Here is a 22,007-nt window from a genome sequence, read left to right as displayed (position 1 = left end):
TGGACGGCCATGCTCTCAGATGGCTGTGCCAGAAGTTATTCGAGGAACCAAGTCCCTTACCCTGTTTGAGAAAATGTTAAGACTTCCTCATTTTTGCTAAAAATTTTTCCTATTACTCGGTCGGTATCCAACGGATCGCCAAACTTTAACCTGTGGTCGATAGATGGCACCAATGGCTACATTTTCTTCTTGGACCGCCATGCCCTTAGATGTCTGTGCCAGAAGTTATTCGAGGAACCAAGTTCCTTACCCTGTTTGAGAAAATGTAAAATTTTCCTCATTTTTGAGCAATGTAGCAAAAATTTGAAATGTGATATATTTTGATGGGAATTTGTTGCAATAAGTTTCTTTTAACTTAAATAGTGCTTTAAATTAAAAAAAGAATAAAAAATCAGAAAAAAATTTCAAAAAAGTTTTCCACTCGAAAATTTCATAAGGCTTACCCCTTACGATTTTTTTGGGAAATTTTGCAAAAAAAATTAAATTGTTTTATTTTAATGCCAATGGGTTGCAATGAGTTTCTTTTCACTCTAATAATGCTTGAAATAAAAAAAAGAGTGAAAAATAATAAAAATAAAAAAATTCAAAAAAAATATGAAAATTTTCCTCATTTTTACACCAAATTTTGCCTATAACTCGGTCGGTATCGAACGGATCGCCAATCTTTAACCTGTGGTCGATAGATGGCACCAATGGCTACATTTTCTTCTTGGACGGCTATGCTCTCAGATGTCTGTGCCAGAAGTTATTCGAGAAACCAAGTCCCTTACCCTGTTTGAGAAAATGTAAAGTCTTCCTCATTTTTGCTCCAAATTTTGCCTATAACTCGGTCGGTATCCAACGGATCGCCAAACTTTAACCTGTGGTCGATAGATGGCACCAATGGCTACATTTTCTTCTTGGACAGCCATGCCCTTAGATGTCTGTGCCAGAAGTTATTCGAGGAACCAAGTTCCTTATCCTGTTTGAGAAAATGTAAAATTTTCCTCATTTTTGAGCAATGTAGCAAAAATTTGAAATGTGATATATTTTGATGGGAATTTGTTGCAATAAGTTTCTTTTCACTTAAATAGTGCTTTAAATTAAAAAAAGAATAAAAAATCAGAAAAAAATTTCAAAAAAATTTTCCACTCGAAAATTCCATAAGGCTTACCCCTTACGATTTTTTTGGGAAATTTTGCAAAAAAAATAAATTGTTTTATTTTAATGCCAATGGGTTGCAATGAGTTTCTTTTCACTCTAATAATGCTTGAAATAAAAAAAAGAGTGAAAAATAATAAAAAAATCAAAAAATTAAAAAAAAATATGAAAATTTTCCTCATTTTTGCACCAAATTTTGCCTATAACTCGGTCGGTATCGAACGGATCGCCAATCTTTAACCTGTGGTCGATAGATGGCACCAATGGCTACATTTTCTTCTTGGACGGCCATGCTCTCAGATGTCTGTGCCAGAAGTTATTCGAGGAACCAAGTCCCTTACCCTGTTTGAGAAAATGTAAAGTCTTCCTCATTTTTGCTCCAAATTCTGCCTATAACTCGGTCGGTATCAAACGGATCGCCAATCTTTAACCTGTGGTCGATAGATGGCACCAATGGCTACATTTTCTTCTTGGACGGCCATGCTCTCAGATGTCTGTGCCAGAAGTTATTCGAGGAACCAAGTCCCTTACCCTGTTTGAGAAAATGTAAAGTCTTCCTCATTTTTGCTCCAAATTTTGCCTATAACTCGGTCGGTATCCAACGGATCGCCAAACTTTAACCTGTGGTCGATAGATGGCACCAATGGCTACATTTTCTTCTTGGACAGCCATGCCCTTAGATGTCTGTGCCACAAGTTATTCGAGGAACCAAGTTCCTTACCCTGTTTGAGAAAATGTAAAATTTTCCTCATTTTTGAGCAATTTAGCAAAATGTATAAATGTGATATATTTAAATGCAAATTTGTTGCAATGAGTTTCTTTTCACTCAAATAATGCTTTAAATAAAATAAAGAGTAAAAAATAATAAAAAAACAAAAAAATCTTTGATTTGCATATCTCCTAAGGCTATACATACATATATAGCCTTAGCAGTTTTTCCGCACATTTTCGTTTGAACTCACGTATTTACTCTTTTTGCAACTCGACTCACCACTTGACTTCGAAATGAGTCGTTAAACGGGCGAATAACGACTCATTCACTCTGAGTTAACTCACTAAAAAGAGTATTTATTCTCATCTCTAGTGTAGACACGACCACCAGTGGCACAAAACACTTACAATTTAAAATGTTTGATTCGCGCTTTACCGGAGCAGCTTCTGAAGATCGATGAGAAGCGCACGGTAGGGAAGTGCTTAAAACTTGGGGCGAAACGGAACTGTTAACCGGCCATGGCCGTGGACTTAGTCTTAACTTAAGTCGAAAATAAAAGTTTAAGTGTTTTGTGCCATGATGGTGCTCAAGGGCAAGGATATTTTCTTTCTTTTTTTTCATTTTCCATTATAATAACAACACAATTTTCAAATATTTTTCAATAAATATAACATTTATTACAACAAGAATTAAGAAGTGTGTTTGTGTTTTTTTTTGTTTATTTTCCACATAATTTAATATACTTTTGCTTCGCCTATTCTGCTGGACAATGTGAGTGTTTGTGTTTATGTGGGTGTATGTTTCTTTAGATTCTCCTCGTCCTATGTACTACATGGTGGAGTGAGAGTGGTTTGCTTTAGTGGAGTCATCGTAGCGCCAATGCTTTTGGGCTGTTGTCTATGTGCCCGAGTGGCTCATCTCTCACCAAAACAGCTGCCAAGCACATAACACTCACAATTGTGCTGCGTTTGAGTTTTGGAGCGCTAGAACTTCTCCCCAGCAAAACCACTTGCTAACGATGACTTTTGTTTTTTTTTTTAATTTTTGCTTTTTGGACAATTGAAGGGTTTTGTTTTGAAATTTGTGTTTCCTTTTACCTTATTCCAATTTATTTACGATACTGATTTATGTCAAATTTTATTTGCCTAAATTTTCACATAGTATTGAATTTTTTTTTGTAACAATTTTCTCATTTTCAATTTTGCTTCCTCGAAGTGCGGTGCTCGTGAAGAAGGAGATTTTTCAAACTTTGTTTTTCAATTTTTCCATTTTTGTGTTTGTGCAGAGCGGTACTGCTTTCGATACCATCTTACACATGTTAGCGTGATCTGATTGGTTTGGTTTGAAATTATTATTGGTAGTGTCGGTGTGCCTTTTCCATATTATTTTTATCATCGTTTGCGGTAACCAATTGAGTAAATTTGGACGTCCGAATTTATGTATGTGTAAGCGTCTGCACCTTTATCTTTACTGTGCCAATTCCAGGACCGATAATGTAATCAACGAAAGAGCTGAAATGATATGAAACCAACTGCAGCTTAGCGCATTTTATTGGGTGAGAACCTACCTTTTCACCGCCTAATGGGCGATTGGGCCGGTTATCAAATGGTATCGGGTTTGGTTTCATTCTTTGCTTTTAGTTACGGTTGTTTGCGATGTATTGCGTATGTAATGAACGTCCAATTCACTACTGGCAAGGTGCTTCACCTCTCGATGCACACACCTTAGCTTGTTTCATCTAGTTGCGTTGTATTTTTTCTTTGTCTTCTTCATTTTAAACCGGGTTGTAAAAATGTTTCGTATCAAAAAATATTATTGTGTTTTCCATAGTTTTTTTTTCTTCATCGTACGTGACCTGCACAATATATTGTTTTACTTTACGTCTGCCGAGCTATGGGAAGTTTCGTGATGCTGTCGTTATGACAGATGTACTGACGTGACGGTGATTACTGTTAGCACACTAGGAGTGTTATATTTTTTGTTGTTGTTCTGTGGTAAGTTTCCGTTGGTTTGTGTGTGGGCGTGTGTGAGTGTTTGAACTTTTTCCGTTTTTGACAACCTGTAAAATGTGAGTGTGTTAAGGTCTAACAAATTAAATTATTTGCCTTTCTAATTAACATTCAAAACAAATCCCTACAGATGTCAACTATCAAATGGATCCCTAAGTGAAACAAACAAAAACGAAATAAATTAAATAAACTAAAAACCATTATTTAATAAACTTTTTCGAACAATCGAAATCAACGCACTTAACAAAACGGATAAATCTAAATAAACTATTAAAAATAAACAAATCCAAAAATGAGACACGTTCCTCGTCTTTGCTAGCATTGAAGTCCTTTGTTCTGCCGCTTGTACTGCTTCGTCTAGGTCGTGTTTTTTCTCTTTCAGTTTTTGCTTTCACCTATGTTTATCTGTCTGCATTGCTACAGATCATGTATTTTTGGTTGGGGGTCACTTTTCACTTAATAGTTTGCAACCATTGCCGCTTCTTCCTTATAAATTGGACACCGAAAGCTTCTCTTACAAGAAATAGGTTTTGTTTAGTGTGTTTGTGATGTGGTTGAATAATTGTTTGGCGTTGTGTTTGTATGTGTATATAAATGTTTGTGTGTGTATATGTATGTGAGTGTGCATTTGAGAGTGATTTAGTTCGATTATACTGCTTCATGTTTGCTTGCACGTTTTGTATATAAGATTTAAATGTTTGGTTGTGAAAAATTGCCTAAAAATGGTTCTTTGCCTTGTGTGTTCTTGTGTAAGTTTTCCTTCTTCGTTCGCAACCGCCGTTTAAATTGTTTTTATCTTCAGTCCATGATTTTTTTTAATGTACGTGTGTGCGTGTGTGTGTGGTTTGTTTTCAACATTACATTACACTCCAAGAAACAATCACGTTCGGACGTTTTTCACAGTTTACGCAAGCACACACTCACATGCTTCACTAGTGTTGCTCGCTCGTTACCTATAAAATATTTTGCGGCGAAAAGTGTTCATGCGGTTTTTTTGTGATTTAAGAGAGGTTTAGAATAGTTTAACAGAATAAGTTTAATACCAATACACGTTGCTCCGCATAGTTTTCATATTTCTCGCTTTGGTTTGTTCATCCCTCACCGTTCTATCGGACACCACCGTCTCCGTAAATACACGACAGCCACTCCATTATACTGTGCTAGTTTTTTGTTTTCTTGTGTGAGTTGTGGTTTTTGTTGTCTTCTTCTTCATTTTAGTCACATTTTGTATGTACTCTCGTTTGCAAAAAGAGGAAATAGATGCGAAAGATGTACAACACACATTATAATTGAATTTTTGGAATACTTATGGGCGGAGAATATATAAAAAACATTGTTTGTTTCCATTGTTGCACGTTTTTCTTTTTGTTTTGTTTCACTTGTGTTTTGTTTCACTTTAATTCTCACTTGTGCTTTCCATGGTTGCTAATCGACCGGGTTTTCCACACACAGGAGACACGATACGCGTACCATTTCACAATGGCATGTGTTTTTTCTTATTTAAATTATTATTTTTTTGTTTCCTGCGTTTCTAAATTGAGTCTTAGTTTCACTTATTTGCTCGTACAAATAACACCGCAGCATTTGCTTTTGTTTTTTTCTTCACTTTTCTTGTTTTTTTTCTTCTTTGTCTGAAACCATTTCGATCAAAGTACACCTTTTTCAATTGTTTTGCAATAAATATGTGTATGTGTTTTGTGTAATAATGCATGGCTGTGTTGGTTTAATGTTTTTTTTAGTGTTTGCCTGCGCTTAATATGAATATTCTTTCGTGTTACTATTTTGTTACTCCGTTTATCACTAAAAAACAGAAAACCAAAAACCATATACGCAGTGCTCTTAACCGTCACATTCTGTAGGTGAGTTAGTGTTGACGGCATCATTTATAGCTTTCATTTTGTTCTTGTTTTGTAAGCGGTGCTTACCACACATGTGGTGTGTGTGTGCATCGCTTTTCGTCATAACTATGGGACAGCCGAACGAATAGATCAATGTTCGTTATCCATGATTAGGCTTATTAGCATCGGCGTACACACACACGATGAAATTGTTTCTCTCGCACATTTGCTCACCTTCTTTATCTGGCGATAGGATTAATTTCCTATCTGTTTACGAGGAGGGATACATTAATTATTATTTTTTAATCTCTTTCAGTAATATTTAATTCCCTCTTCCTTTCTTTCTCCTTTCTCTTTCTCTCGCTCTCTTGCTTTCTATTTTTCTCTCTTCCTCTCTATGGCGACAATTTAACAATCACTTTGTTACCTCTCGCTTGTTTACGGTGTAAGTGTATGCATGTATCCTTTGTTAATAATAGTTTTAACTTTATCACAATCATTCCATTCCAACACATCCTACTAAATGATCTCTTGCTGCCATCGATATTTCATCATGGTTTTGTGTACTAGCACACCTAGTAAATCCCTTTTTTGCTGTTTGTTAGTTTTTTTTGTTTGATTTCATTCCTGGCAGGCTTCTATTATTTGACACATTCACTTTCATGTACTTAGTACAGCATTGTCGTGAATGTGACAGTTTTTTGTTTACTTTATATTAATAATTATTGCTCTCTAAAATACACACACACACATACATATGAATGGAAAAGTACATCTCAATTGTTATTTTAATATGCTTATATGTGCATGTGCCTACTTTGCTTTCGTTATGTTGTAAATTGTTCACACTAACACAATCTAACACCTGGGCAGCAACGTTTGACACGGTAGTAAAACTGTCTGTCATCTACCGTACGCCAGCAATCAGGTCAAACTGCAAACCCGTGCACAAATACCTTCACATTCCTAATATATGTAACATCTGTCATCATTCGCTCAGCCGCTCCCTTGCTTCTTCTGTTCGCCTTGTTCATGGTCTAGTCTCAGCATCTGGTCATGATGAGTTTAATAGTTAATAATTTACTTTCCTGCACTTAACCCTACACCTGCCGTCACTCGATTGCATTCCAATATCACTTTTGCAATGGAATGTTACGAATATTGTAAGTAAGTTAGTAAGTCACAACACCGAATAGTATTTGTTTTGAGTGTATCGTCTTCTGCCTGTCGTACCTTTTAGGGTTTGTTTCTTTTCTCTTTCCATTTGCTCTCGCTCTTTCTCGTTTCCTCGTTTCGTCTATAGGTTTACTTATAATAGTGTAATTGAACGGTACAACAACTTTGTTTTGCCGAGCACGGTACTATCCGGTCAACTTTTTCATTTAGCCAACGTTTCAGTTTACGCACAGTGCAATCCATGGTGATCCATTCGTACGGAATACTAAATATTAACCTTTCATTTTTCACACTCTCTTTCTCGCTTTCTCTCTCTCTATCTCTCTATTTCCTTTCGGTATCACTTGATCGATCTTTTTCTCACAACCAGCTTTGGTGCTGGTGTGATATTGTGTCCTTTACCACTAATCTCGATAGTATCGTCGCCTCATAAATCTTATTTCGCTCAGAAAAAAGATAAGTTTACATGCGGGAGAAAGATAATTTAAAAATTGATTTAACTACCAAGTCTATTGCCCCTCCATAAAATGTACAGATTTTGTTTTTTTTGTTGTTATTTTTGTTTAGCTTAATTTAGTCCACGATCAGCATATTCAATGAAACGCAATAATTTACATGCCAATGCACGTACTCCGGGGATTTTTTTAATGGTAGTGATACCACTTACTCTGCTGTTAATGTTGCAGTGAGATTAAGATACGGAGCATTAGCTGTCAGCAATACGGACATGTTTTGCCAACTACCTACAAACTAGGGTTCAGATCTGTTACCAATTTAGGTATTTTCCAAATGTTATACCGAGTGAAGAAAGGCGATTATTAAGCTACGCTGTACAAATGTTTAAACATTTTGCCAATTTTACAGCACTATACATACAAACTAGATCAACAAAAATCGAGAGCTAATGGGACGAAACATAACTATCTATCCACCTGTCAACTTGTAACTAGGGTAGAAGGTAAAGAAAATGTTCACTCAGGTAGTACTACAGAATAACTCAGAAAATCACTGATTAGTTAAGTATATAACAGTGGAACGTCGATTATCCTTTCTTATCCGGATTCGGCTCTGGCTGTATAAACGGATAACACGGATAATAGGTATATCTTTCTTTAATGTTTTGTGTATAATGTATGATGTATCGGGTTTTGAAGGCTGTGTGCCATTGCAAAAAAGACATTTGTAAATTTTCATCATTCTTGAACACATACTCTTATTTACTGTTGAACGTATTTTTGGTCGTCACCAATTTCACTGTCCACAATATGTCAAATCGCACTTGGAACTGTCATTTCCGCACAGTACACGAATAATCCGACATCAGGCGAATAATCGACGTTCCACTGTATGTGTGTGTTTTTGGGTGGGTAGCGTACTCACGATTCTTCCGTGCAGGACAATAAGACCGAAATAAATCCTCTTAATCACATATTATGTTTACATTGCTATTCCCTATCTCTGCTCTCACTCTTACACTCTTTCGCTGTCTTTTTCTATATCTTTCGATAGTCTCCGCAGGGCAGCAGACGTCTATTGTAATTGGTAACTGTGTGTTGCTGTTCGACTATTGATGCGTTGGCTTGTAGGTTTCACTGTTATCACAGGCGGCATCGACAAAGTTTGTCGGTACTTACTGCTATTAGCGCTTCGGTTTCTTACTGTATAGCTTAGTAGTTGTTTCGTAGAATGAACTTAATCGGCAGTAATCGATCGATGAGTGCGTTACTAACCAACGGTCGTTGTTGTGGTTAAGTTTTACAGCTTGTGTGTAGACCTCAGATAAGTAACAAGTACGCGGAATCTAAAACTGTTTACGCTGGCATGGCTAACAAGTACCTTCACGGTTTGGTTGGTGGGTTTCGTTAGGGTGGTGCAATGCAAATGCGCCTTTATCGTCTATTTCGTTACATCATGTTTGGTAAATCTATCGCTTTGTTTTCTGTGCTCCTCCACTACGATGCCTTCACACGTTTTCGCCACCCAACCCTGCTTATACTATTTCTCTATCACCTTTTCATCGTTTCTTAAACGATTGAGGTTATGGAAACTCAACACACTTAATGGAAAGTATTGTAGTATTGGCAGTAAGAACGTCAACGTATCAGTGTAGTTACAGTTGTGTTTTTTTGTACCTGCTGCACACAAGTATCGTATGCGACAAATAATTAACGAAGCAAAACAAGTAACACTTACCTTACACTATGCCAGTAGCCGCACCGGACCTAACCTAGCTTACTTGCTAGTGTAACTGAACTATACAAATATACTATGGTTACACACTTACACCTCTAGCGCTTGGGTTGACAATCTGTCATCTAGTACCGCAAACCGGTTGAAGTTTGAATTGCCGCAATTTTTTCATTCTCCTTTGCATCTTGCTCTATCGATTTGTCATTGTGCATCCATTCTTTGCCGTAAATACTCTTCTCCTTTTACCTTTTTTTCAGTTGTGTTCGCCCACATGGATCAAATAGTTTGTTGGGTTTTGTTGAAGGATTTTCAAACTTTTGCTAGCTCTTAATACGTTATATATCACTAATTCTTACTAATTTACTTCCCCACACGCGACTTTCTCTTGTCACATATCATTAGTGTGTTTTACCACCGAATGCTACTACCAATGGCGGATCCATCCACTCACTGTGATTCATTCGCGTGTGTGGATGTGTTAGTGTGTTAATTTGCCAAACAAAAATGGTTAGAGTTTATGATTTTGGTATTGTATGATCCTTACGTACTAGCTTACGACGTAATAGATCTCATTCGACATGACTTGCAGATCAGTTTACTATTTAGTCACACTTCAATATTGCTTCAGTTATTCAATTTGTCTGTTGTATTTCATTTGCTTTCTGGTAGGTATTACGGTGTATTAGTGTGATGTGTATTGGATGTATTCCCCCAGCCTTCGTTCTGTTAGTGATTTGTTTTATACGTTAAGATGGAAGCCGGTTATCTTTTTTGTTTTATTTTTTGAAGAGCGTTGCCAAAAAATGGCACACATACCGCTTCTTCGGCCCTGGACGTCTGGCAGAGTGGTACGTAATGGCGTTTGGACGTCAGAAACGATACGTTTCGTGCTGTGGCTAAACAAACGCCATTTACACCGTGGGTACGTATTACATGGAAACTATCAAACTCGTTAGTCATTTCTGCATCGTGCGCTTACTACTAGTTGCGTTTACTTCATAGTCTCTCGGAAGCGAGCGATAGAAGAGGTGCCACCGTAGTAGAGATGGTTCCATTTGCTGTATGATCTTTACCTTTTGCAGTATTGATCTCAGCTGTCAGACCGCTTTGAAAGCAATGGAATTGGCATTGCAACACGGATGGTTCGTAAAAAAGGGGCACCCTGTTTAGTCTATTTACCTATCTTCCGGAATAGGACAAGAACATCCATTTATTGCTGACACAAGGGGGTGTACACTTGCTGCTATTAAAATCTACTTACTTAAATCTATATTCCCACTAGCTGCGCCATGCGCCTACACCGCCATTACACTTTGCTGCTCGCAAAAACCTTCATTCTTTGACCTAAAAAAATTTGTACAACACGTTTCAAAAAATACACATTCAGTTCCAGTTACTAGTTACTCTGCTAAAGAAACCCCGTTACATTCAGATCCCGCAATGCCACCTCACTCACTCTCCTTCCGTCCGCACCGGTTGGACCGGTCACGCATCTGCCATACACTGTTCAGTCCCATTCACTTTCTAAACTTTTATACTAACTAGAAACAAAAGGTACAGCATTCAACAAAAAAAAAACGAAACACAATGTGACAGTAGCTCCCATTGGGGGCGTGACGTTAAGATTGGTTTTCGACATAACTTCGGAAACAAAACAAAAACAATACGAAAACAAAACAAATAACACTTATCGAGCGGTAGCCGCAAACACATGTTTACCTGCGGGGAAAATTGCTCAATTGCTCTCAGTTTTAGCATGCCGTCTCTGTTACTGTGTTACTTAGTTTTTTTCGTGTAGGGACGACATGCTAAAACTGAGAGCAATTGAGCTATTTTGCCCGCAGAATTTGATAATCGAATTTCATGATTGTACGCTTGTAAAGACGTGGTTAGAGGAGGGGGAGAGGAGGGGAGGCGGTTATAATTTTACCTTTGACACTCCCCACAACGCAACCGTACCCCTGATTCGAGTTAGTCTTATCGGTAGGAACTTAATTGAATCTCAATCAGAGCATATTTGCTATCGATACACGTAAATCTTAAGTAGAATAATGCTGCCGTACATTTTCATCCGTGTTCGTGCGTCTGTGTATGTGTGTGTGTGTTAGCTTCCCAGGTTTTTGGTGGTGTGCTTACTATTGCTATCGATGTGTACTATTCCCTGCCGTTTGACAGTTTTTTTGACAGTTACCCCTGACAGTTGAATCGTTTCGCCGGTTCGTTTTGCCTTTTTGGCGCTTGGCTGTGTGCGCTTGCGTGTATTTTTCCTTTTGTGTTGTTTCAGTTTTTGGTGCACATTTTTCACTTTTCATTTTCTTCGGTGCATTGCCTAAACATTACATTTAGTAGATCATTTGTGTTTAATGCCGTCATGTTTTAATTTAATTATTTGTTGTTTTTTTTTTTAGTTGTTGCAAAATATACAAACATTACAGACATCGATCTATTACTAGTGTGCGCCTCTATACTAGCTGCTTAGCAACGTACACAGCTGGTACATCTGGTTTTTCAATTTTCAATTTTTGTTGGTTTGTTTGCTGCCACACTGGTCAGCTACCGATTATTTCTTAATCGTTTTGCAAAACAAAAACCGACACTTATGTTAAATTTGGTTTTCTAAGATGTATAGTAGCTTTTTGTTTGCTTTTGAGAGCGTTACTGCTCGAAATAAAACGACACCAAGTACACATTGTTCATTAATATTAATATTAGAGTGTGTCTGAATGTTTGTTTGTGCTCGTGTGGGTATGTGTGTATGTGTGTTGGGGCGGGTTTTGTTTGTAATCGTTGGAAGCGAACGTTTTTTTGTTTTTGTTTGGTTCATTACTGAGACAGCGTTGTTTAGTGTCATCAGCAATTTGACATGTACAAGCAATATGACAGGGTACAGTGACAGTGGTGCTAGCATTTACTTAGTGACTTGATGTCACAATTCTTCTAATATGCATGATTTTGGTGTGACGCACAAAACACACCAAAATGATTGCAAAACCAACCAGTCTAGTTCCACCAGTCAGTATATACATGCGTATGTGTTAGTATGAAGTGTGTTTGTGTTACGTACGCTTGCTTGCTACATTTTGTCCATGTTACTGAGGTACATTTAATTTGGCACAGTTGAAATTGTTACTTTCCCATTCATACGCTACAGTGGTATCCGTTCGCATAACGATTTCCTTTTCCACCTTATGCGGCGTCCTAGGCTAGCCACTAATACCGGTGCAATACCAGGGTTTCTCCCGCCCCGGACAGTCTACTTACAAACACAAAACAGTTGCGAAAAGAGCTCGCTATTTGCAATTCTTCATGGTGTTACTAATGCTTGAAGGATAACTAAATCGAACTCTGTCTCTGTGTGTGTGTGTGTTTAGACATTTTTGACAGTTCGACAAAATGGCGTATAACATTTTGTGCAAACTTAGTGAGGAGCAGCTTCGACGGAATCGGCGAACCCGATTATAGTTGTTTTTTGCAGTGCAGCACTTTTCTTAGTAGGCCGGATATAGAAAGAGTCCAACATCAGGCGCTCTTAGACATCAATAGCCCTCTCTCGCCGTCCTCCTCCAAAGTTTCACTCTCTTTCGTTCGCCCCGCTTTACGTTCCATGTTCCTTCTCGCTTTTGTATGGGAATAAAAATAAAACTCTCTCTGTGTTAAAAAACTCTCCTTCGGCATGAACTGAGCACGACCGCGACCATTATGTTCGTTGTTCTATTCCGTTTTAAAATTTGTATGCCCTGGATTCCTGACCCCGTCGTAAAACTTGTGTACTTATGTATCAAAAAACATTGTATATAGCCTTAAACTGTTAGTCTTGTGTTATTGTGTGGGTGTGTTGGCGGGTAGGAAACAATCGTTTGCAGGTTTAACAAAATACTCGTTCCATGGCTGTCAGCATACTTGGGGTACGCGCCATTTTATGGCGCCTCGGCTAGCGTCTGTCACTACTGCTAATGGCTATCCTGTTTCACGTGTGGTTCCCTTGCTCAAAGAACATCTATTAACGTTAAAAACGGGCTGCGTGTGTTTTAGTTCACGGTTTGCGCTCGAAGCGCATACTAACAACTTGCACTCGACTTCGGCTTCGGAAAAAATCTCCTTTTGGCTTAAGTGTATATAAATATAGAATGTATAAAAGTAACTAAAAACCTTATTATTTGTTTCTGAGAGTATGCTGTATATATCTTCTTGGTATCAGTTGCCTGCTTAGTTTAGTTTCGACTCGATTTAGAGTACTGTTTGGTTTAGGTTGTTCTTTTTTTTTTGGTTGATTGGTGTGAAGTTAACGCAGTTCCCAGTTGTTTTGTTCCTGTGTGTATGTTTGGTAGTGTGTTTGGTGTGTGGTTTGGTAGGCGGGAAGGACGATATACATTTCTAACCCGATGCAATGAAATATGCTCGCTGCGTCCAAATGCTCGTCTCATGCTCGTTTCCATTTCAACACTGCATCACTGTTTGCCTTTATCGTACCTTCAGAACGAGACGGATTTTATGTTTCTTTAGTCGTTATATTACGTTGTTCCTTGTATTAGGTATTGCGTGTAAAATCACTATTGAATCTCTGTTTTGCATGTATAAGTATAAATAGCTTAAATCTTTTGAATATATAGAAAATAATCACATTCAGTTATTTTTTCTTCTTCTTTCTTTCTTCGTTTCGTCCTTATGGCCGCGTCCTTCATATCCTGCATGTTTGCCCCAATTCCTTGCTTCCGGCCGCTGGTCGTCTATTACCTACTGCAACTGCGTTAAATATTATATTCTTGTGTATATATACTCTAGTTCACTAAAAGCGATTGCACAACCCTGCCAGCGTTTGACGGTGAGCGCGTTCAACTCAAACTGTCTGCTTCATCTGATTGCATCACGAACTACTACGAATGTGTGTCGTTGACAGGGTCATTGCAATCGTAAAACTTAAAACCAAACACGATCAAAAACCGAAAACAATCAACCTAAAACCCGAACTGTTACACTATTGTGCTTCATGCATGTGTGGGTGGGTGTGTGTGTTGTTTGTGCTGTTTTGGTAACTTTCTGTACAATGGACGCCATAGTTAAATCCGTTAGCGGTTTAGTTGTATGTTTACTATCCTACGATAACACATCCAGTTTCCGTCCTAACAAAATTCCGCTACCGCAAATCGTGCATGCAGCAGTGTGTTGCTGCCCGTACCCCGAAAGGTTCGAAGATGTGCACCAATTCCGTTGTATGACGTAAAATCACAGATAATTAATTGCGGACTTTCTTTGCAGGAGATCTGTCAAATCCTTTTTTTTCATTTGTTTTTGTTTTATCCCTTCTATCCATCATGTCGTTCTCTTACCTGGCCATCAAACAAGACGGATATACGAACGCACCTAACCGTTGTAGAATAGCTTCCGGTTCTTTACACTTGTTGCCAGTGTCAGTACTTCTGGCCTCTACTGCAGCTTTCTATCTCTAGCAAAATGGTAGTAAAAGAGCGACCACTACTAAGTACTACCAACACTTCTTTCTGTTTTTTTTTCACACGTTTTGCGCGAGTAACCTTGAATCTGTTTGTCATCTTCACCCGCAGTCGGTACACCGTGTCCCGGTAAGATGGCGGACGGATGCTATCGTGCGATGGTTGTATGTGTGCGGTTAGATAGATCCGGTTCCGGATAATGTTGCGCTTGCCTGAGGTAAAATTGTTCCACATTGAACCGTGTGTGTGTGTGGCCGGTGCGTGATTGTGTTGACTGGCTGGCACTCTCTGCAACGAAGTACAAGCTAATGTTTGTTTGGGTGTATGTGTATATTGTTCTGTGTGCGTGTGTGTGTGTATTTGTGAATATAATATATACGGTATAGTGTGTTCACGTACAACAACGATAATAGACGAAAGTTGCAGCTACAAGTACAGCTAGCCTTTAATGTCCACAGTTGCCACCTGATAATGGTACTCACTTCCCGGTGTGGACGTGTGTGTGTGTGATTCAGTTCCTTGTAGGAACCTTTTCCGTTAAATTTCAGCTATCCATATCTCTCTTTCTCTCTCTCTCTCCATCTCTCTAGTACTAAAGGGGATCTCTCTAGTATAAAGGGGGATTTTAGTTGTGGACTGGTATTGCTTTTGCGTTGCACGAACGAGAGGTGCTGGTCTCGCTGGACGCAGGAATTGGAGCAGTGAGTCCGCATCTCCCGCATCTTTTAGGTAGGTTTCGGTACGGTGGGGCCACCTGGAACGTGGATGCTTCACTTCCGACAGAGGACCGACATGCGCGGACGCCTCCGTCGGCCCTCCTCTCACGGGCGCGGCGACAGCTGGTGTACGTGTGTGGTCAGATGCTTCGAGAGGTAGTCGGCGCGGGCGAAACATTTGCCGCACGCCTCACAGTGGTACGGCCGTTCGCCGGTGTGGATGCGCAGATGGCGCGTCAGGTCCGACTTGCCGCCGAAAGCGCGACCGCAGAACAAACACACAAACGGCCGTTCACCGGTGTGTTTGCGGACGTGCAGCTTCAGGTTTTCCTTCGACCGCACACACTTACCACAGAACGGACAGGCGAAACGCCGATCCCGTTGCTTCTCAGCCGCATCGACGCGCAGAAAGTTCAGTATGGAGGCTTCCTGTGGATCCAGCCCTAGCAGCCGATGGTGCGGTATCGTTTCCGCGTTAATCAAACTGTTTAACGTGTGGCTTAACGAGCTCGGCCCGGTTGAGCTGCCTGTTGAAGGTAGGCCGTGCTGCAGCACACCTCCTCCACTGCTGCCAACACCACCGCCGTTGCCGCCTGGTGCATGTGTACTGCTAGACTCTGCCTCCATCGAGCGCACAACGGACGCATGATGATGGGCGGCGGCAGAGTTGGCAGCGGCAGCAGCCGCAGCAACAGCGGCTACCGATGCCGCCTGATAGCGTTTCAGCTCACCTGCCAGCAGCGTCTCATTGGCGGCCTCCATCGGTGACTGCACCATTCGCGTAACGCTGGCACTGTTACTATTCGTTTGACAGCTGCCAATGCTACCGCCGCCATTGGTACAGTGGTTCGAAATACCGTTGCTGTGACAGGTGCTGCTACGTGTTGTGCTGGTCGCACTATTGCTGCTGCTACTGCTGCTGCTGCTGCTTATCTTGGTCTGAGTATCATCGATGGTTCCAGCTACCGAGGATGGACCAGCAGAATCAGCGATCGTGGTCGCTTGGTTCAGTGCAGAGTCCGACACCGTGTCATCTTGCTCTTCTCCGCCACCCGTTACTGTGCTAACAGGCGTAACTATCTCACCACCTTCGGCTCCCGGTTTCTTCTCCTGCCCACACGCACCTCCATCCCCGTGGACACTTTCTGCGTCACCGTCTGCACAAGCTGTTAAGCTGCGCAGATCTGCGACCATTGCACTGCTAGCGGCAACACCATCACTGCTCTCGTTCGTACTCGACACGGCCGGTTCACTGTCGGCCGGTGTCGTACCAACACCAACCGAACCTTTCTTACCATGCAGACGCTCCAGTGCGTGGTTCAGTCGGTGCTTCTTGAACGACTTCAGATACCGGAACTGCATGCCACACACGTCACACGTGAACAGTTTGTCCGCCGGCACACGGCTACGACCGCCCGGTTCGGCACGGTGATGCTTTGCCAGTACCGTGCGGTAACGGCAGCACGCGTACCGGCTCTTCTGTCCGCACAGCCCACACAGGTAGGGTTTATCGTCGTGGATCGTCAGGTGCGGATGCTGCAGGGCAGAGTGTTGCTCCAGCAACCACACGGACGGAAAGTTAGCCATACAGATGTGACATTTGGTGTCGTTGGTCGTTGCTGCCGGTGTGCCGCTGGATGTTGCCGGTGTAGGAGATCCACCGCTCAGCTGATGCACATCACGAAACAGTGACAGCGCATCGTCACAGGTGGACGAAGACGAGGACGACGAAGGGGCGAACGAACTGGTAGTTACCGATGGTGTCGGTGGTGGTGGTTTGCGTAGAAGCAACTCTTCACCACCACCATTACGGAACCCTTCCTTTGTGAGACCGTCACGCACGCGTATCATTGTCATTGCTGTTACCTTCGGTGATGTGCCGGACAGTTTCGATACCTTTTCTTGCTGGTCGTACCCACTACCGGTGGTTGGGTGGGCGTTTGCTGTCGTTGCGTGCAGATTAAGCGGTTCTTTGCAGTCTTCCTGGTGCGGTGACTGGGATGAGGTTGCTGTTGGTGAACCCGGACCAACTTCACCGGTACTGGGACCACCGAACAGTAGGCTACGGTAGCGTAGTGCTTCTTCCGCTAGTGCCGACTGATGATGGAGCAGTGAGAGTAAACGTTGCGGATCGGTATCGAACAAACCGAGTCCGAGCGGTGCAAATGGAAATACGAACGGTATCGCACCGACGGCAGCACCCGGGAAACCTATTATGCCAGCAGGTGGCGCTGACTTGATGCCCGACCGAGGGTAACCGCTTTGCCCGACTAGGAAGCGTCCAAGTGTCTGTAAAGAGAAACGATCAAGTAGAATCGTAGCGGAAAGAAAAATATAGTGATTAGCACATTTATTAATTTATGTAATTCAAATAAAGAAACTAACACAAAACATTGAACATTACTACTGCTGTTAAAACGTAAAGTAGAGTAGAAAATAAGACAAAACATTAGCAATAACAACGTTTAATAAGTTTGTTTTGTTTTTGTTTCTGCTAGTCGCTTACTGTTCCACTGTCATCTGAGAGTAATTTACACCACTGTTCCCCAAATTGTTGTATTTCAGTTTTTAGTTTATTTTTCACTTTCTTTTTTGGTGATTTAGGTGTTTTATCTTCCGTTCTCTCTTTCTCCCTCTCTCTCTCTTGCTTTTCGTTCTTTTGCTTCTTTGTTCTTGTAATTTTCTGTTTTACCGGTTTTTCTTCTTGTTCACACTATTGTAGTACTTCAACGCTTTTACTGCTCACGGCTGTATTGTTTAGCTCCCTTTTTTAATCGCGGTTTCTTCTTCTGCATTTCCTCTACTACTACTTGATGCCTGTCTGATTCCTAATGTTAGCTCACAATTTGATTACCATCTCTTTCTCCTTTACTTACACTTTCGAAAGCGTATCATCCGGGTTTCCACATATCAGTGCGTGTCGCTGCTTTGGTAACACCCTTTTGTTTCACCCGTACACGCCAATGCTTATCCATTCCCGTTTTATTCCCCCATCGTCTACAGTCTAATTGAAGTTGGAATTGCATACTTAGTAATTTTGTGATTTTTTTTGTGTCCGTGTGTTTCAGTGTGTATGGATGTGTGATGTCACTCAAATCATTTGCTCCGATATTAACTTTTTATTGTTCCTTCTCTCGTGCAGCAATGTCCACTCTTTGAGCAAGATCCTGAAGCTCCTGATACTGTGTTTGTGTTAGTTACTCTGCGCCCACCATTTTCAATGCCTGTGTATATGATTCTGTTAACGCTGCTCTCTACTTTTAACTTTCGTTCTGCTTCTGTTTTCTTATCCTCTTCTTCTCTCCATTCTCACTGTTTACCTCTGATGATTACTGTCTACTGTATCTGGAGTTGTATTTGTATGTGTTTCTTTATTTGCTTTTTTTACACCTATGATATGCATTTTCAATTTGTTGCTCTCATTGATCATTCTCTTTATTTTAGTGGTTTTTGTTTTCTTTGTTTTTTTTATCAAAACTTCTCACCATCTTCACTTTCACGGGTGTACCCGGGTTGCATTCTGCCTTACGAGATACCCTTTGTGCGCATTTCCCAAAGCCCTCACCTGCAAATCAATTTTTGTTCTCTAATATAGGCGATCACCACGTGATCTTATTCATCTGTTGTACCCAGCATCCCACTCGTGCCTTAGATGTGCTAGATCGCGATCATCGCTTCAATCTTCGCTCGCTTGGTTTTGTTTTGCTTTAGTGAAGTGCCCGGATTATCGTCGTTCACTCACGCAATCACAAATGTATCCATCACCTTAAATGTAGCTAGGTGTATAAGTTCTGACTGAAGCACTCGATTCGCTACAAACCGCTTTTTTAAAGGTAAAACGGAAGAAAGCAAGCATTTGCTTTCCCTGCTTTCATTCGCTGGTTAAATTTTTATCAACGACTTATATCGTCACAATTTGTTATTTTTGGGTCCGTAATTGATAATATGTTTTACCGCACAGGGGGTGTTTTTGTATGTGTGTGTGTATATGTGTGTGGGTGTTTTTGCATTTATTTAAATCTTTTTTACATACATTTTGGTGCTGCACCGTTCGCTATGTTGTCCGTGGTATGAGTGCTTTAATTTATGATGCAATTAAATTTTCTTAAATGTTTTAGGTTTAAAGCGTTTCTTTTTTAACCTTGTTTGCTGCTGTTTGTCTTTTTTCTTGGTTGTTGCTACGATTAATCGCATGTAATTTATTTGTCTAGCAATTTTCCCCTTATATATGCGCTTCTTTTTTTTAGTTTTCGTTTTATTTTTCTTGTTTTCTTCAAAGATAGCAGGCGTTTTCGTTTATATTACTTTAGATTTTGAATTTCAACCGTGTGTGCTTGTGTTGGGTGTATTTTGTTACCTCTTTACGCATTAAATTTAAATTGAAATCACTTACCAAAACGCGCATACAGCGTACTTTCCTTTATTGCTTATCGGTCGGGGACATTTTTTTGGGGTTGTTTTTTTGTTTTTGCATGTGTGTTAGTTTCACTACCAAATGGCAAGGAAAAGAATCCGAAAATCTAAAGCTTGTTTACAGCATTAAGTCCAACGTATAAAAATTATAAATAAATAAAACACTTGACACGATTAATTTGAAATGCGACATAGTGCAGACTTCCCAACACACCTTTGGCTCTTATGTGTGTGTGTGTGCGTGTGTTTGTGTGAAAATGCATGAATGTGTGTGTGTATGGGGTTGAGTAGACTAAAGGTACTAAATCTAGTATACCTGTTGTCATCGCTGTCAACTTGCTGTCAATTTGCTGTCAACTTGCTGTCAAGCAAGTTAAGTGTGAAATTGAGGTTACGTTTGCTAAATCACGCTCTCCTGCCAGGGGACTTGCGATGCTTTTGGAGGTTTACTGTGGCGGATGTATTTGTTAATGTGTGTTTGTGTGGTGCAGATGCAACAAATAAAATGACACATTCATTTGTCACACTAGCTAAGAAATGTTGCACTTTTGTAGTTCATTTTCACTGAGGTTATTGTTTTCCTTCCGGTACTATTTCAATTGTTCTACATGCTCGCTATCTATCTGGTGACCCGTTCGCTGTGCTCACATACACGCACGTCGCGTGATGGAGGAAGAATTGTCTGGTGTGTGTTTTAGGGTGAATATTCGGAACGGAGTGTTACAGGCGGACGAGAGAGGTGGGTTGTTGGTGGAAGGGAATTATTCTGGTTTGTTTTGCTGGTCTTTTTTCTCCTGTTTTGGGTGTGTTTGTGTGCCTTTTGCTTCACAGTTGCTTTCCTATATATTAGGTAAAAAAAACTAAAGGCTCCCGTTGTGTTTTTGCTATTGTATATTGTTTTAATTGGTTTGAAGGACATGTTGTATAACATTGTCTGGCTAGTATCATATAATATATTGTAACTGCTTCTTCCTATGCCGATCGGCTATCTGTTGTAAAAAGTACTAACAAAATCAATCTGGTTCTATTGCCCCCATGTTCCCCCCATCTTCCATCTTCTTTCCCTCTCTCACTGCAATCTTTATTTCCGCTGGTACGCTGTAAATAGATCCCAACTTATGTAAACTGTATGGCATTATATGTCTAGCAATTTCCAATCACTCTCTCTTTCTCTCATATTTCCTCTTTTCTTCAAAGTGAACTAATATTCTCTTCAGCTACACTTGTCACCACATATTCTAAAACAAAACTTCAATTTTATATAGTATATTTACGCGTTTCAACCAATTAGTACATCAGCGGAACGTTTAGCGCCCTCTAATGTGGAGCTTTGGAAGAGCGTGGTGTGCTTTCACTCACACTAAGTAGACGTGTGCAGAATATATTACTTGATCCATCTCTCTCGCTCAAAATGGCTCAAGATGACGCAGTGTGATAAGTGCATAGCGTTGAATTCTTCACTCTCGCTGTCTTTCTCTCTGGCTATCGCTTTACTTATCTTGATATCACTAAAATAAAGACCCTGCATACACGACAGCAGAATAGTAAACTCTCTTTCTCTCTCTCTCTCTCTCTCTCTCTCTCTCTCTCTATCATCTCATCATTTTAACACCAATACCTATTACCTGGTTCTGTACACCTTATTTTACTTCTGTTAGCCGCTGCGTTCTATTCTGTAACAAAAGTACATACGTGTTATCTCCGTTTTACCGGCAACTAGCTTTGCTAGCGGTCCGGATGAATGTGCTTGATTCAGTTCACTTACTACAACGCGGCCATTTTGTTGCGAGTTTCACCCAACACTTGTCACTTCTCTCGTATTCACTGAGATCACACACACGCACACACGCACGCACACACATACAGTTTAGAAAGGGATAGCGAATCTTTTTCGATTCCCAACGGGTTTATTAACGCGCTAGAAGAGATTTTGCTTTCTTGTTCAAATGTATGGATTTTTGTTTTTTTTTCTTTTTGTCTAGCGTTTTCACTTAATTTTATTCTTACTTCTTTTCTTATTTGTTAGCAAGTAGATATAATTGATATTGTTTGTTGCTGTATATTATTTATAAACATATGTATACATATACACACATATAAATGTTTCATTTATACATGTATAAATATATAAATATTTGAATAAATAAATATACATTCATGTATATATATATATGTATGTATATACGATTTTTTTATTCCAGAACAGGCACTACAGTGTGTATGTGTATGTGTACGTTTTCAATATCATTTTCAACGCTTCTTTCATGTTCGCTTTATTTTCGCGAATATGTTACTTCTGGTTACCTTCTGATTCCGTACGGCTTTTATCCACTCTCTGCCGCTGTGTGTCAGTGCGTAAGTGC

The 22,007-nt window shown here is 40.1% G+C and overlaps 1 protein-coding gene across 1 annotated transcript; it reads right to left on the bottom strand.

Moving 5' to 3' along the window:
- Positions 1 to 2,504: 2,504 nt before the first annotated feature.
- Positions 2,505 to 16,894, bottom strand: LOC125766222 (transcription factor Sp8-like). Its single transcript, XM_049431982.1, has one exon. It carries the CDS (start codon positions 16,816 to 16,818, stop codon positions 15,337 to 15,339), a length of 1,482 nt encoding a protein of 493 aa, XP_049287939.1. The 5' UTR covers positions 16,819 to 16,894; the 3' UTR covers positions 2,505 to 15,336.
- Positions 16,895 to 22,007: the final 5,113 nt, after the last annotated feature.

This window comes from Anopheles funestus, chromosome X (genome assembly GCF_943734845.2).
Source record: "Anopheles funestus chromosome X, idAnoFuneDA-416_04, whole genome shotgun sequence".
Classification (NCBI taxonomy): Eukaryota; Metazoa; Arthropoda; class Insecta; order Diptera; family Culicidae; genus Anopheles; species Anopheles funestus.
The sequence above is the reverse complement of the archived record's forward strand: the minus strand, read 5'-3'. Positions and strand labels throughout refer to the sequence as shown.

Coding starts and splice junctions, on each gene's coding strand:
- LOC125766222 (XM_049431982.1), bottom strand. CDS start 16,818: ATGGCTAACTTTCCGTCCGTGTGGTTGCTGGAGCAACACTCTGCCCTG.